The sequence below is a fragment of the Hoplias malabaricus genome, chromosome 15 (genome assembly GCF_029633855.1).
Source record: "Hoplias malabaricus isolate fHopMal1 chromosome 15, fHopMal1.hap1, whole genome shotgun sequence".
In the NCBI taxonomy this organism is placed as follows: Eukaryota; Metazoa; Chordata; class Actinopteri; order Characiformes; family Erythrinidae; genus Hoplias; species Hoplias malabaricus.
This window is the reverse complement of record NC_089814.1, coordinates 11,473,252-11,490,414: the sequence shown is the minus strand read 5'-3', so window position 1 is coordinate 11,490,414 and position 17,163 is coordinate 11,473,252. Positions and strand designations below refer to the sequence as shown.

Here is a 17,163-nt window from a genome sequence, read left to right as displayed (position 1 = left end):
GAATTTTTGATCATTATTTACCTACAGGATCTGCAGTTTCCACCCAGGGTAATTGTTTGGGAATAGAGTAAAATTCCAGGACTAGTTCAAAAAGCTTAATTTTCAAACAACTGGCCAATGAGAAAATACAATGCATTTTTTGACAACACTTGCAATTACAAAATTTTGAGGCCCATTACAGAGTATACAAAGAATTGCTTGTAGATATGCTCAATATTCGATGAGATATACCATATTTTCTTGTCATTGCGCCCCCTATTGGTTATTGTTACAAAAATGTTTATGAACTTAGGAAGTGCACCTAGGGACATACAATTCATGTCTCATGATGATTGGACCTTGTTAAGGCTGTCAAACAGCTGCTGAAATCTAATTGGCCAATGACTGTCACGATTTTGCCCGTAGTCCTTAATTTTCCACTTATAGCCTTGCTAAGAGAAACAGCATGAGATATAAATTTTAAGCATTTACGCCCCCATATGAATTTTAACACCATCTTTGACATGCTGCTTCAAAATCATTTCCGTAAGTAGAATTTGAAATTTGAGTAAAGTCTGAAATTGTTAAAGATTTTTAAGTAAAACTTGAGATAATGTGCATATAGTGGCCATGTTGAATGAAAATTTCAACTTTTTTTTTTAAGCTTTTATTAAGCTTCAGACTCCTGTGAACGTTTTGACACCAAGCTCAAAAATCCATGGACTAATATGCGAAAGTATGTTTTGCAAATTAGCAAAGAATCTAAGTGGGTGGAGCTTGTGAGTTCTTGAGGCTTTTTTGTGTGGTCTGACCCAAGGAATCTGGGACAAAAAGAATTTCATCTTTGTGCTAGATGTGGGCGGATTGATCCAAATATCAATAATATCGATACCAACACTGACATTGGAATTGATCAATACTCATGGAAAAAGAGCGATACTCAAGCCTTTTTTCTCTCCCACCGCTCTGCCGCTAAAATTTGTGTGCGAGGCAGCGCAGAGCACCCTCCCTCGGCGATATTGGCCCTGTCTTTACTTGGTATCGGATCAATGCCAAAACTCCCGGTATCGCCCACCTTTACTTTGTGCTACATGCCGTAGAAGGTAGAAGGGCAAAAGCGTCGACCTTTACTGTAGCGCCCCCTTAAGGCCAATCCGACTGAGCTTGAGCTCAGCTCTAATTGGCTGACCTGTATTGTACCTCATTCAAAAACAAACTTCATCCTTCAGCTAAAACACTCTTTATAACTTCATTTTCGGTGGGTGCTGTGGCAGATATACAAGGGGCTTTCAATATGTTCTTGCTATAGATATGAAAAAAAACTTGACATTTATTACATTTTTATATTGCTATGTAACTACACTTCTCTTGTATAAATTTGTTAGATCTAACAATTCGCCTTCCAATTCCCTGAAAAAATACCTTTCCTCTTTATTTAAAAAATCATAATGAATGGGGGTAATGAATAAAATGCAGCCACTGCTGAAGATGTGATATTTTATATTGTTTTCTGTTTTATATTTTCCAAATGTTAAACTCTGCAGATAAATTAGCCACTGAAATGTGCAGACAATGCCACATTAAATTGTTTCACCTTAAGATATGTTAATATTTAACTGAGAGAACGTACAGCAAAACTCAAATATCTGCTGCAGTTTTTTCTGTGATAAAGGCTCTAAATTAACGTAAATAATTTTTGTTTCTCCTGTAACTTTAAGGGGTAGGGAAGGTGGTTTTAAGTTGGTGTGTTCTCCCCGTGTCCGCGTGGGTTTCCTCCGGGTGCTCCGGTTTCCTCCCACAGTCCAAAAACACACGTTGCAGGTGGATTGGCGACTCGAAAGTGTCCGCAGGTGTGAGTGTGTGAGTGAATGTGTGTGTGTTTGTGTTGCCCTGTGAAGGACTGGCGCCCCCTCCAGGGTGTATTCCCGCCTTGCGCCCGATGATTCCAGGTAGGCTCTGGACCCCCCGCAACCCTAGATTGGATAAGCGGTTACAGATAATGGATGGATGGATGGAAGGTGGTTTTATGAATAATAAAAAATAAGTAGAATAAGTTCTATGATGTATGTGTAATAATTTTTTGACTCCTTGCCAAGTGTTCTACTTTATCCACATCGACCCATTGCAAGTCAAATCTTCTGTAAGATGTGGAACTCTGTTCTGATGAGTTTACCAGAGGCCTGCATTCTTCACTTTATAGTCTGTTCAGGGGGGTTTGTAGCTTCCATGACTCACGTTTTAAATGAGAACACCAGACCCCAATGAGCCTAAACAGAGATTTAGGGCCTTTCCCTCTTCCCATCTCCACTGTATGGATGTCCTCCGGAATTTCTCTCAGGACTGATACGAAGGCTTCTCTGTACTGTGCCAAAACAGGATGTTTTCACACAGACAAGGGAGATGGTTATTTTGGCTTATTTTGTTGAGTAAAGACTTAGCAGATGATCAGCCCCAGAGATCAGTTTCCTTTCAGTGGAACCAGTTAAACCATGAGGTTGTTTGCTTTGAGTTTATCGTTTGCTGAGAGTGTGATTATTATTGTTGGAGTGGCATGAAGGACTCATGACCACAGCCCTGCTGTTTTGTACAAATGCACCAAAGGCAAATCCAGTGGTCCCTCTACTCTTCAGCCTGGAGGATGCTGCGTGAATTACTTTAAAGTAATTTCAAATTTTGATTGTCAGACGACATGACACAATTTTTTCCACTTCTCCTCAGTCTATTTTAGTCCTGATGTCCTGTACACTTGATTATATAGAAGAGTGCCTATAGAAAATTTGTCCTTACCAATTCTATGGTCAAATAATTTGGTACTGAAAGCTAAACCAGTTTGCTGTTTTTATTTGCTGTCTTTGATTGGGAGATCTTCTCCACAAGGCCCGGAGGTACTTGTATTTGGAATATATCTTTTTGCTATGAAATGCACTACATGTCTCTTTGTAAAGTCTTGCCATATTTAATAAGACTTCAGTAATTTAATTTAATATGTCTCTAATAATTTCTAACTTAGATTAGTAGTATAGCAAAAAATGCAAAGAATTATTGCAAAACCATAGGGTGTAAAATAATCAGATCTAATTAACCAGTCAGAACCACCAATGGCAAATACTTAATATTTCAAGTGATGTTCATTGAGATTATATATATATAAGGCAATCCTCTTAAATAAGAAATAAAATAAACAAGTTTTCCACAAAATGGAACTCCCATGCAAGACCTGTCAGACCTATAGGATATTTATGTATTTATTGTTTTATTGCTTTTTAAAACAGGTTTAAAACATGAATTTCATGATCGTGTTGATTTTTTAACATGTCTCCATTACTGAATCAGTCGATCTAATTTTATTTATAAAATAATTCCTAATTTTATAGCACTTTTCACAACAGAAAGTCATCACAAAGCAGCTTTATAGAAATCCAGGTCCGAGCCTCCCTTGAGCAAGCCAAGGGAGACAGTGGCAAGGAACCCGTCCTTCTCTGATCGACGCTGGAGAGCATAATATAATATTATTCCTTTACGTATATGAGATATACCTGTAAGACCTCTTCAGTAACAGGTTTCTGCACTTGTTTGTGTCTGTGGTGGAGATTATAAAACCTTGCATGCTTATTTGATGGAGTTTGTTTCCCTCCTTTGTGTTTTAGAGGCACACAGCCACCACACCCAAGCCCCTTTCGTCTCTTGTGGACAAGAGACCCAGCTACACGGAGCTGAGCATGCCAGGTGGGTACACGCAGGCTTTCTGGATTTCAAAGCACCTCATTAACCATCGTGGACATTTCCGCAAACCAGTTTAAACCAGATTTGTAGAATTAAGACGTTTTCTGTGCTGGAGCAGAAAGAATACCAGGCCAGCTGTTCCTAATTAATAAATTCATTACAAACAGGTGACTTTAGTACCTCATTTAATTAGTCCAAAAGCCTAAGTGCTTCAGTATACACCAACAAAGACGCGCACACACACAAGCAAAAAGATTAAAAAGATTTGAGTATTTGGATTTGTGTGTGTCTCTTGTGTGCATGCTTATGTCTATGCATGTATGTGTGTAACCCCACAGCAGACCATCTGCTTCGAACCTCTCCAGGAGCTCGTCCTGGCTCCAGTAACCAGAGAGTGCCTAACATAGACTGCATATCAGGTGTGTGTGTGTGGGGGTGTGTGAAAGAGCCTCTTTGACCCTTAGACATTCCAAAGTTTATAATGATATATTTCTGTGTGTTAGTCTCCCGTAGGAGTAGTGAAGAGCTGAAGAGGGATCTTTCAGTTACAGACTCATCAGCACCCACATCAATCATGACTTTAGGCTCGTCTTCCCCTCAGCTCTCTCTGTCTTCAAACTCCACCTCCCCCACAGCCTCAGTCACACCTACTACACGTGGGCGTTTACGGTATGAACCTCTGTTTGTTTGGAATGTTGTCAGCTGATACGGTTATAAGTGGCCAGTAAATGGTTAAATATGCACTATATATCTTAAAAGTTTAGTGTGTAATACTTGTACCAATCATTTAAAATGGGAACTACAATACAGATGGAGATGGTCTGCCTCCTTCCCCTCCTCCACAGATGTGAAGCTTGACCAGGTTGCCAGTTTGATGAGAACAGAACAAACACTAACGAGCCCAAGATGAGTTTAAGAACTTTGGACAAAAAATAGTTAAAAAAGAAGGTGCCATAATCAACCTATTTACACAGAAAAGTGTTCATCCAGTTCAGGGTCGCAGTGGGTCCAGAGCCTACATGGAATCTTTGGGCGCAAGGCAGAAATACACTCTGGAGGGGGCAGAAAAGTGTTCATCATTTCACTAAATCATCTACCTGTGCTAGAGAATATCCATGGATGAAACATCACCAGTTTAAGAGGCTTTTGAAACAGTTCACAATATTAGTAGTAAAATATTATTTATAAAATTCATATTTTGGATGTGCTGCAGGCATCAGTTTAAACATGAGGGTGTGTTTAGAAAATCAATGACACTAATGGGCTTAAACATTGAATATCTTTTCTTTGGATTGTTTTTTTTCTTTGGATTCTTTGGATAGTTTTCTTTGGAAAGTGGATTTACAAATGACTGTTTTCTCGTTTTTTTTGCCTTTAAAATTATTAAGGACATGCAAAGCTACAGAAAAATGAATCATAATCCTGTGAAGTGAAGGTCAAGTTTTGAAAACAAACACACGCATATTAATGGCGTCTTACACCCCAGAATTTAGTCGAACATTTATCCAAACATTCTTTCTGTGATAGAGAGTTATTTCTAGATATTTATGAATGGGGGGCTAAACTTGCAGGAATGCTGAGGAGTAGGAGCAGGAGACAGACAAGACACCCCAGCTGTTGAGCAGTTGTCTGTCTGTCTCAAACAAATCATTTGACTTATGTCTTGGTTATGATTATGACTTATCATATGTCTTAACTACAAAAATATAGAAAAATAAATCTAAAACCGTAAATAGACTTTTTAGCTGGTGTATTACAGCCACTGTGCTGATGTACATCTCTACAAGTCTCTGTTATGAGGCCTCTACTCTGTTTGTAATACTGTCCAGACACTAGAGCCACTGGGCCGTTTACTGCTTTGCCAAGCTGACCAATCCTGCTTTAGAGTGAGGTTAGTCACACTCAGTCAACCTACAGACACAAATAAATTTTAAAAAATCATATTGAAATGTGGAGACATAATAATAAATATATAAATTCAGAAACAGCATAAATTAAAGTTAATGCATTTGTATGTATGTGGGTAGCACAATGGATTGGTGGTTAACATGTTCGGCCCTCAGCGCTGGGATATTTGGGTTCAAGAAAAAGCATGGTGGAGTTTACGTGTTCTCCCTGTATCTACTTGGGTTTCCTCCAGGGTCTTCACTTTCCTCCCACAGTCCAAAAACGTGGAGGTTAGGGGAACTTACCTAACTTCCTTAGCAGAACTTCCCAATGCAGTTCTTCAGGTGGATGATTGTTCCTGGTTGAGGGTATGTTGTGTGTGTTTGGCTGTTGATATGAGTGGCATTCTGTGCAGTGTTAACTGTAGAGTGTCCGTGGGTGTCTTGAAAGGCACCATACAAGTAACTAAAAAAAAAAAAAGCTTTTTCATAACTGAAATATATTTATTTATTATTCATTCATTCTCATGCCATTTTGGTCCTGAACAAAGGTACTGAACAAATACTGTCTGTATTTTTACCGTCTTTGTGTATCAGTGTTTTCTGATCATTTAATAACTAGCCCTCTAAGCCTTTGTACATGTCAAGAGCCTTTTGTCTCTCTTTGGATTTCTACACTCTTCCTCCAGAGTCCAGACGTCTCCCCTTTATGTGGTTTCTCAGTAATCTCCCCCTTCTGAGCATAGTAATGACATGCCACTTGGCACAATGCTAATGCACAGAGCTTTCACCTGTACTGAAACTTGACCTTGGTTCCACTCTGTCTCTCACCACTGAAGGCTTTTCATTATGAGGGGCAGCATCCAGTGCTTTTCTCCAGTCTGAAGCTGTAAATTGTCACACTCTGTAGGAGACCATTCCTTTGCGAGCTCTGAGAGGCGATGCCGTTCGTATGAATGGGTGAAAAGGTGACGCAAGTGTCATGTTTTTCCCCTCATTCTTCACTTAGGTTCTGCCAGGTGACAGATAGGTCATTGGTCATATTAATTGATAAGGCCTTGGCAACAATGTTTACGTCATGGTGAAGACTACGTTTATTAGTGTTAAAAGTCAAAGAAAAAAATCAATTGATTGGTGACTGATGATACAGTTGGGCACTGAACTATTGTCAGCTAAAGGGAGAATTTAACCAATTTCTTTTAAGAAAATTCTTTCACTTAAATTAGAGACATTGTGAATCACATTTTTTGCTCTTAGTGTAATACATTTTTTACAGCACTGTGTTGATTTAAATGGTGGGGGTGGTCCTACCCTTGTCTAAAATTACATAGTGCAGTTTCTTCAGTGTTGAACCTGGAGTAGAAATGACAGAGGCTCTCTTCTCCCTATTACAGTCCAGTGAAGCATCACAACAATTTGGAAGCTGTAATTTTAACGTTTATTGCATAGTGTTCCTTTAAAGGTAACAGTTGAATTTTTTTTTTTTACAGAGAAGAGAGAAAGGACCCACTCTCTGCTCTAGCCAGGGAATATGGAGGATCCAAGAGGAACGCTCTTCTCAAGTGGTGCCAGAAAAAGACAGAGGGTTATCAGGTAAGAGATTGAGTACTATGTTGGACTGCACCATGGACTGAGATCTTATGATCAGTGTTAGCAGCTGTTGTATATTCATATTTTAAAATAAATAAAAAGGAACTTCCTTGATTATATTTCTTTAGAATTTATGGTTTGTTTTGTTTAGATTTAGCTTCTCAGCATGACCAGAATTTTAAAGCACTTTTATTTCCTTCCCAGCGCAGTGGGCATTTAGAGTGTTTATTCCTTTTGGTTGCTTTGGGAATGAGAGTGACATTACTGTGCCTCCATGTGTTCAAACTGAAGTGCGGGGAATTTTTCCTGCTTCCTTGTTATGATGCAGAACTGGGCAAATGTCAGTGATCACTCATTCATTTAATTTCCATTCATCATGATAATTGGTCATTCATTTTTATGGAAATATTTCTGATTCACAAAAATGTAAACTATAATAACAACCATGACCTTGTAGATCACCAGAACACAACATACCAATCAAGAGAAGAAGATGCTGATGTTTGTGTTTGGATTCAGAAAAGCAGAAAAAACACCTCTAAGAATTAACTGGATTTTTTTTTCTGTCTGTAGATTTATTTGAATTTTTTTTTAAATAATGGAAGCTGCAATAAAGAGGAAGTGTGCTGCATAGTGGAAAATCTACCGTTATTGATTGATGTTATTTAATGCTTTACATATGCTCTGATAAACCAAAATATGATTACTACCTCCTTGTTTCTACATTTACTGTTTGTTCTCTCAGTTCCGTTGACTGTACAGAAGCATTTTGTAGTTCCCCAATTACAGGCTGTAGTCCAACTTTTGCTCTTCATACATTTGTTTGCCCCCCTTTCACCCCATACTTCAGTGATCAGGACCACCACAAAACGGGTATGAATTGGGTGGTGGATCATTCTCTGCGATGATGTGGTCATCACCCAGAATTATCCTTTGTCCTTTGGTCGTTTTTTAGTCCTTCACCCGTAGACAAACTGTGTGGCAACAGATGAACTACTGTCTCTGACTTTACGTCTACAAGGTGGACCAATGATGTGGCTGTGGATAGTTGGTGAACTGTGTTTAAAATGTTCAGCAGACACCTCTGTGTCTGATCCACTCTATACTGATGTAACACAGTAACTAACCACCACCATGACCTCAGTGTCACTGCAGTGTTGTGAATGCTCCACCACCCAATGTATACCTCCTCCTGCAGAGCAGGAGATGGGACCACATTCTGTAATTGTAAAACTACAAAGTGCTTCTGTATGGTCAGTGGAGCTGAGAGAATGGACAGTGAGTGCTGAAATTAAACGGTGGTCATATTTTTTATGGCTTATTGGTGTATTTAACTTGCTTGGCAAACATTCATTAAAATAAAGATCATCTTTTTTGCATAGCGGACAGACACAGGCAAAAATCTGCAAACCATCTTCCTTAAATACAGCATGGATAATGTTTACAGTGATGTATCCGTTTCACAACAGTGCTTGGAACATTTTTAAGATCTTGTCCTTGGGGATGCAAGGACAGTTCCTTTTTATTTCTTTTGTTACTGTTCTTGATTCATCTGTGGTTGATCTGATAGATGAAAGTGTATATTTTCTCTCGCTCTCTCTCTCGCTCGCTTTCTCTCACTCTTGCTCACTGATGGATGGTAATGGCTAGTGGGGCCTGTAGCTCATTTTTCATTGTAGGTCTAATGCGTTCATTAGAAGTACTCTGGACACATTTGAGTGCTGTGAGTCAGAGAGGGCTGAGCATCGACGGTGCTCTTTCCACTGGGATTAGCCCCAAGCTCTTTCCTCTAGGCTTGTCTTATTTATTTTACACACCACATATACATTATTTTTATTACATGTTCATTTAGGGAGTGGACAAACATGGCTGAATGAGTGCAGAAGAGTGCACACAAGATGGAAAAGAGCATCCGTGCTGTAATGAGCTGCTCGTAAAGCGGTCACATGATGAGCAGGATGTTTTGTTTCATATCAGAAGCACACCACATCCTAGTAAAAGGTGAAAAATCTTGCAGAAAAACAACCTGCCAAGCTTTGTAATGAACACGTGTTTTTAATATTTTTAGGAATGCAGCTTAGATGAGGTTAACATACAAACACCTGCCTGCCTGCCAGCTTGAAGTCTGAAGTTATCCATACTTATACCTTCTTTTATGGATAATAATGTGTCACAAAGTTTGTAGCACGTTCACAGACACCTGCACATTGTAGGGGCTATTACAAAACAATGCTACCACCAAAGCAGCCCTGTAGGAAACAAATCAGTAAGGGCAGGAAACGCATGTCTAGAATGTCTAAAAATAGCTTCAACCTAATTTCAACTAAGCCGTGCTGTGAACTTTTTGACCAAGTTACTCCAAAAAGGATCAATCAGTGTTTGCAGGGTTGTCAAGTACAACTGTTTGTTTCCAAACAAATTGATCAAAGCCACTGCAAGAAAGTGTGTTTACATGGATGTGTGCTTAGTCTTTCAGAATGGAACAACTAAAGTCACTGTGCTGGTGTCCATAGAATTAACTAGCAACATAAGCCTTGTAAGGCAGTGTCGCAGTCACACAGCTCCAGGGGCCTGACGGTCTGTGAGGAGTTGGTGTGTTCTCCCCTTGTCCCCGTGGGTTTACTCCGGGTGCTCCGGTTTCCTCCCACAGTCCAAAAACACACATTGGTAGGTGGATTGGCGAAGTGTTCGTAGGTGTGAGTGAATGTTTGTGTGTGTTGCCCTGTGAAGGACTGGCGCCCCCTCCAGGGTGTATTCCTGCCTTGCGCCCGATGATTCCAGGTAGGCTCTGGACCCACCGTGACCCTGAACTGGATAAGGGTTACAGATAAAGAATGAATAAGCCTTGTAACATCAGAGGAGAACTAAAGAATCAGATTTCATATTCATACTGTCCAATGAAAAATCATTCTTTCATATTGTGCAAAAATTTCAATTGAAGCAACCAATAGAAATGCTCAAAAATTACTTTGAATTAAATCTTTTTACATAGTGTTGTAATTTACTATATTGGAGATACGAATTTTCCTTTGGACATCGATGATATGCTAAGCTTGTCCTGGCAAACAAACATTCTGTGAGACAAAGACTGTCAGATGTACATGTGGCAAATGTAGGTAGCTCTCCTTCAGGCACCTGCTGCTCTGACCCTCCCTGATGTACTTATGATTTCTATCCATCTCCCTCACTGCAGGCTACCATAAGCCTCTGAGTCTCAGCCAATTTACACTCCCCTTTTCACACGTCTGATAAGAGGTTGCTGCTGTTATACAGACAGAACTGTGGTTCTAGAACTTTTGGGTTCTCCAGAGGAGGAGTTAGGGTATAAATCCTTTTTAATGGCTGCATTACAGTCCTTGCAAGAAATACCAGGGATAAAAACCCAGCACCTGATTTCTAAGGGTCACACACTTGAGACTAAACTAGTCTGGCGGGGCCAGATGTGATCTCATAGAAAAAATACACACAGATGGGGTCAGCTTGTTAAATGCTTGGTGCTGGATTGTAGTGAACTCCACAGTTCAACAACTAGGTTGCACCATTTTTATTTATGCTGATATGCTTTGCTCTTTCAAAAATGGCGGTTTATTATTAAAGAAATTAATTATTGGACTATAATTTCAATCAATTTTGCATTTTTAAGTCCACAAACTCACCAACCAAGTGTCTCTGTTCAGTACGGCTTATAAAATAAGAGAACATTTTATAATGAAATATGAGTTTTGAAGGAGTACCTTAATTATTGCACACATTATCAATTTAATCTGAAGGTTTAATGGGGAAAGCTACAATTTGTGTTTAAATGTCAAGCCAGAGGAAACTGTTGTGTATCTTTTAAATGAGCAGCATAGATTCTTTTCTGGAAAATATTTGTAAAATGTACTGCATTAACACATTTATAAAAACGAGTATGACTTGAGTCATAGTCATGATATTGGTCAGAAAAATGGCAGTGGATTTCTTCTCTAAATGATTCAGCTCTGCACTGTTTATACAAAACAGAAAGGTACAATAGCTCCACTAATACTTTCAGTTATAGTTTCAATATACTTGTAAATTGTGTTATTGCTTTTGTGTTTTTAAAACACACCACAGAAAGCGATTCTCTTTAATGACACCGTAATGATCATCAGACCTATTCAAAATTGAAAGATTTATAATGGGAAAGCTTCTATCCCTTAGAGGCTTCCACTTTACCTGAACGGCCCTGATATTCCTGATAGACACGTGAGTGTTATTGGCTAACTAATTGCACTGAACTACAGTGAAACATGAACTGCCTTGGTCATAACAAAGCCATAAATGGCCTGAGCTGTTTGTTGGTTTCCGCTGTATATGGGTTAAAGCGAGTGTGAGATATGCTGACATTGATAAATGTGTCTGTTGGGCAAACACTCCTTGTTAGACAGAGGGGAAGGTCAGCCTGTCTTTCTGAGCTGCTTTGTAGAGTTGGGAACTAGGCAATGGTTTTAATACCACATGTCCCTCCCCATACCTCCCAGTTTAATGATTTAACATTCGTGTGAAATACCCTGCTAGGTTTGACTGTCAATAGCTTTTGTCTGTTGTGGTGGGCAACACCCTGTTGTCCTTGTTAAGATTTATTTTCATCGTTCCAGCCCCTCAAAATCCACAACACCTTTTTTTTTTTACATGTTTTTTAAATAAGAAAAATAATGTATATAAAAAAATAATACATAATAAAAGAGAATGTAAATAAACTATAAATAAACTAGTTCTATTAAGTGTATTTACCTTGAAGATCAGATGAAGATGCTGGCGGAAGTGGGGGAGATTGGCGGAGGAAGTTGGGGGAGGTTTATTTTTTTCGTGCTCCATCGCTTAACTTATTCACTACACACTTAATGCTATTAAAAATAGTGATATGACAGAGATGCACGTGTGAACTGAACGCTCACTGGGCTGTCTAGTGGTGGGTGGCATAAGCTCGCTCGCTCATAACTGAGATCTCTCAAATCAAACTTCAAACAGTTAAGCCTCTATCTTTATAACCTTTAATCCCATTTTTTTGTCTTGCATTTATTTTTATTGAGGGTCCTTTAGAGTGCATGATCACCACTCTAGTGCTCAGTGGTAAATGTCTGAATTCCCCTTTTCAGCACATTATTTTTCATATATATATCACTTTACTTTCTGCTGGAGACTTTAACCTGTAAATTCTAGAGAAATCCTCCTTTCTCAAACCTGTACATTTAAAAATGATTCATTTGGCACAAGGGAGTGTCTAAACTCCTTAGAGTTCAGTAATTATTTTGTGTGTGAGCAGAGGCTTTGGCTAAACTTTTCACCTTTAAAAAAATGCTTTATCTATTTAGATTAATTTTTGCATCAAATTTTTGCCATTACCCAAATAATGTCAATGGTTTAGTGATTTACACAATGTTTTCTGAGCTTTAAACGATTGTTTGTAGCTAGGAATATCAGCTGGATCAGGATTTCCCCATTACTTTTAATGAGACTCTTATTATAAGTCCACATGCATACATAACTCGGTTACCAATGTGGTTTTAACTTGTTCACAGTTAAAACTAGAACGAAAAATAAGTCTGAATGTGCTTCAGCTTTTCTAAATCTGTCTCAAATGTTTGCCGGTGTAACAATTGGTGATAGTTTTGCAGTCACCTCAAAACACTCAGTTTCTGCAGTAAAAGCCATCTCTAGTTTTAACTGAAACTTATTTTCTTGCAAAATTATGCCGCAGGATCCAGAGTGTGCAGAAGTGATTCTTATCAAAACAGTACACCCCTGCCACTAACAAGCAGATGTATCAAATTTGGAATGGGAGATAGAATTACGGCCTCCGTAAGAGATTCTGAGTGCTAATACAGGCCAGATTCTGCATGATATGACAAAGTGTTATGTTTTTCTTTCCTTTTTCTCAGAATATAGACATTACTAATTTCAGCAGCAGCTGGAATGATGGCTTGGCCTTTTGTGCTGTTCTCCACACTTATCTACCTGCACACATCCCATACCAAGAGCTCAACAGCCAAGACAAGGTCTGATATCTTGTTCCACACACACACACACACACACACACACCAGAATGCACATACAAACGATCACATATAGGGTTTTAAGATGTCCATTTGACCTGTTCTTTACTTCCCTTTGTTTCCTTTTCTTCCCCAGAGGCGAAATTTTACATTGGCATTTCAGGCAGCAGAGAGTGTGGGAATTAAGTCTACACTGGTGAGTTCAATGCAAAAACTTTAATTGCATCTAAGTCTATGTGGTCTGGTTTTATTACCTCATTAAATGCAACACCTAATAATGGGGAAAGACTAATGACATGTCATGCAACCATCCCTTTATTGGTTGATCTGGAGAACCGACTTGAATTTCCCTTCCTTGAAAAGCAGCAGTTTATTATCCGCTGCACTAACGTTACCAGAGAGAGCTATAGTTGGACGATTATAAAGTTAAACACGAAGTTTGAGGTTTACAATTATTTTTTTGGTCGTATCAAAATGCAGTTTCAGTATCATTAGCTGTTCCTTGCTTTTTATTATGTAACTCTTTAGTTACCTGCCTTCACTCTGTCTCTCTCTCTCTGTTGTTCTCTCTCTCTCTCTCTCTCTCTCTCTCTCTCTCTCTCTCTCTGTTGTTCTCTCTGGCTGTCTTTATCTGTCTCAACTCTTACATACCTTTAATCTTATTTTCTCATTTCTTCTCTCTCTGTGATGAATGGGCGGTCTCTCTGTCTTTCTCTCAGGACATTGGGGAGATGGTGCACACAGAAAGACCAGACTGGCAAAGTGTGATGACCTATGTCACGTCCATCTACAAGTACTTTGAGACCTGAGTCTCTGAAACATCATCTTGCTGATGCCTACGTTGTTGCCTGCATGCCAGCAGTCATTCAGCTGCTTACCTAGATATTCAAAATACATTTCACCATTTGCGGCTGCTTTTTATTGCCTGGGGTGCACACATGTTGCCCCACGCCCCCTTGCAGTGTTCGTCCTACTTACTAGGATTCATCACGGTTAATACGGACCTTTTTCACAGTTGTGTGAACTTGCAGCTTTTTTAATTCTTATATTTGTGTGTGTGTGTGTGTGTGCTTTCACATTTATAACGTGTTCACAGAAAGAGTTTTTTCATTCATTCCTGATTTACAGTCAGTGGAATAAAGCTCCTATGCAGGTTCATTTTTAAGTTGTCCCTATAAGCTATTGTTCATTGTTCATCCTCATTGGACAGGCAGCTTTATGTGAAAAAAAATCAGCATTTATTGCAGTGGACCATCATTAATCTTCATTATTGTAGTCCTGTGTATTGCATTCCAGTGTGTGTATTTTTCATGTTTTGAAGAGGATTTCACCCATGTTTTTTTTATTATTTTTTTATTTTCCCTTGGCTTTCATGATAACGGTGCCTTGCCTGACACATTGATTTAATAATTGAGGGTTTATTATTTATTAGCTGATATCTTGCTGTTTTATGTCAGTGTGATTGCATTTTATAATGATAATCTGTTTAATAAGATTTGCATATCATTCTTGATTAGGCTGCTCCACCTAACAGAAAGCTTTATTTAGTATTGTTGGAGTTTTTATGTTTTAATTATTAAACATAGGCTTTCCAAAGCCTCAGATGTAAGGTTCACGGCTGCCATTTGTTCAACAGTGTTGCTCTTTGACATTTGACTGAACAAGCTCTTTTCCTTCGTTTCCCCATTTCGTTTTGTCATTCAAAGAGCCGCAGGCTTTTGTATGCAAATCTGAAAGAGTTTCAGGTATCAATGGGATGGAAGCTTGGCTGCTTTCACTACTCTCCAGGCCTTTTTCCACTGATATCCTTTATTATTAGAATCTCACTGCTTCCAAAATGATATCTGGCTCACTTAGTGCCTCTGAAGAGCAGAAGTAGTGAATGCATTTTTTGATTGTAATCAGCACCATGCTGGGCTGAACATACAGAGGGAGCTCTACTCTGGTCCTCAAGTTCTCTAGCTGACCCCTGCTGTGCTATCTAGCCGATATTTCTTACTGATACTGAAGCACAAAATAGAACTGAATGTTTGTATGCTAAATAATAATGTGAAACAACAGCATTCCTCTTGAATAAATCTGATTTCATTCAGCGGCTCCTCTTTTTTGGGACTTAAGCTAAGCTTCTGCACAAACCTATAGCCAAGAGCACCATAAACATTTTTTTAAACTGTCAAAGAACAGGCTTGTTGAGCAGAAAACCTAGCCCAGATGCGAAGTTGTACTTGCTCTGATATCTTGCTGCACTGCCTTAAGTACTGTATTATAAAGATCTTTCCATTCTATTTTGCTCACGTGCATTCGTATTGTCAGATGATAAATTTGAAACAATTAAGAAATTTATTACAAATCTTTATGCTTAGACCCATAGCAAGGGATAATGTTAAAATTGTACATAAGGTATTTGAAGTGCATATATTTTTGAGTCAAATGTCATTTATCTAAAGAAAAGGAACAATGTCTAATTTATTCCATGAGTCAAGTGCTTTTCTGAGTTTGAGTGAAAAAAGCGTTATTTGAAAACATAAGGTTTTGATTTGTTTATGTATCATAAAGCTGCTGTTAGTGACTTATTAAAAGTTTATGCTGAAAACAGGGCGTCTGACTTGGTGATGGTGTCGTAAACTAATTTCTCTGTGACCAGATGAAACGGCCAACAAATAATGTAATAATGGTACATTTTGATCACACAGATTTGTATAATTTGTCAAGATTTCACTCACTGGAAAACCCCTTTTTTTTTAATCATTACCTCACACACTGATTGTATCATTGTGAATGAGAGACTACATTTTACATTCACTGTAGCATCATTCACTGATCCCTTCTGGTTGTGTCAGTAACATTTCCTCTATGTTAATGAAAGACTTGGGAGGATACCTTGTAAAGCATTTTCTTAAAAACATCCTTAGACGTGTGAGTCTAACCCTCAATAAAAGATCGTTCTGAACATTACTGTATTTGTGTGTATTATTGATGCCTGGTTGTGCACCTTTCTTAATCCACGAGTACCATAGTTTTTTGATTTCTTTTAGTGGGCTGAATTCCATAAAAGACCATAAGATATACAAATACAGACTCAAATCACGTCTTGTAAAATATATATGTAAAATTGTAAACAGAAGGCTACAGGTGATATTGCTGCCACAAAACTGTAAGGTCTCAGGGTTCTGGGCTCAGTCCTAACAGGAAGTCCCTGTCTGTGAGGAGGTTGGTGTGTTCTTCCTTATATCTATGTGGGTTTGAGTGAATTAATGATTAATAATTTGGTGTGGATTGGGGTAACTTTCTGGCCAAATTGGATCCACTCATGTGCCATTCTTTGGGCAGCATTAGTTTATACCTTTGATCTTTTATATAGAGAGCTGAGAACAGGACTGCTCCAAATACAACCACAATGGTGCTACTGCTGGTGATGATGCCTGGCCACGTCACCGAGCAAACTCAAACTGCGTTTCGAAGCTCGTGATCACGTACGAGCAATACACTGATGTTGAGATTGAGCGTTTTCATTTCAGTAACTGCAAAAGTGCTTAAATGTTATCACAAAGGGAAAAAATTACAGCGTTTCCTTTTCTGCACTAGATATAGAGGCGGATACTAAAGATAACCTTACACCAGTCAGTGGGAGTGGTTTAGGAAGTGTATTCGTGAGTTGGCTGAATGTGGAACTTGCTTCGCCTCTGGTTTCCTGATTGCTTGTGTCCATTTTAATGCAGAAGTCAAGTGAAACAGGATATTTGAGCTCTTAAGTCCTGTTTTCTTCTTAATTGCTTCTACCCTGTTCTTCATGAGTGTGAACCACTGCTGCTTTGTCATTCATGAATAAATCACGTGGAAATGTCTGTAGAAGCCTGCGAATGAATGCTTAATGGAAGTGTATGTGGAAAACTGCTAATAATAATAATTAATCTAATTAGGTGTTATGATAACAGCCTCCACCCAAAGGTTTGTGTTGGTTTGTTGTT

General features: G+C 38.7%; 1 protein-coding gene across 3 annotated transcripts in view; it reads left to right on the top strand.

The window, feature by feature from the left end:
- Positions 1 to 16,140, top strand: part of specc1lb (sperm antigen with calponin homology and coiled-coil domains 1-like b) — a 40,082-nt gene extending 23,942 nt beyond the window's left edge. For 2 of the 3 annotated variants that reach the window (XM_066645719.1, XM_066645718.1), the window contains 7 exons: positions 3,627 to 3,705; positions 4,041 to 4,121; positions 4,206 to 4,371; positions 7,079 to 7,181; positions 13,082 to 13,198; positions 13,332 to 13,391; positions 13,915 to 16,140. In XM_066645719.1, coding sequence (XP_066501816.1) covers positions 3,627 to 3,705; positions 4,041 to 4,121; positions 4,206 to 4,371; positions 7,079 to 7,181; positions 13,082 to 13,198; positions 13,332 to 13,391; positions 13,915 to 14,004 — 696 coding nt within the window. In that variant the 3' untranslated portion in view covers positions 14,005 to 16,140. The remainder of the gene's footprint in view (positions 1 to 3,626; positions 3,706 to 4,040; positions 4,122 to 4,205; positions 4,372 to 7,078; positions 7,182 to 13,081; positions 13,199 to 13,331; positions 13,392 to 13,914) is intronic. The other variant, XM_066645720.1, reaches the window with a different exon arrangement.
- Positions 16,141 to 17,163: the final 1,023 nt, after the last annotated feature.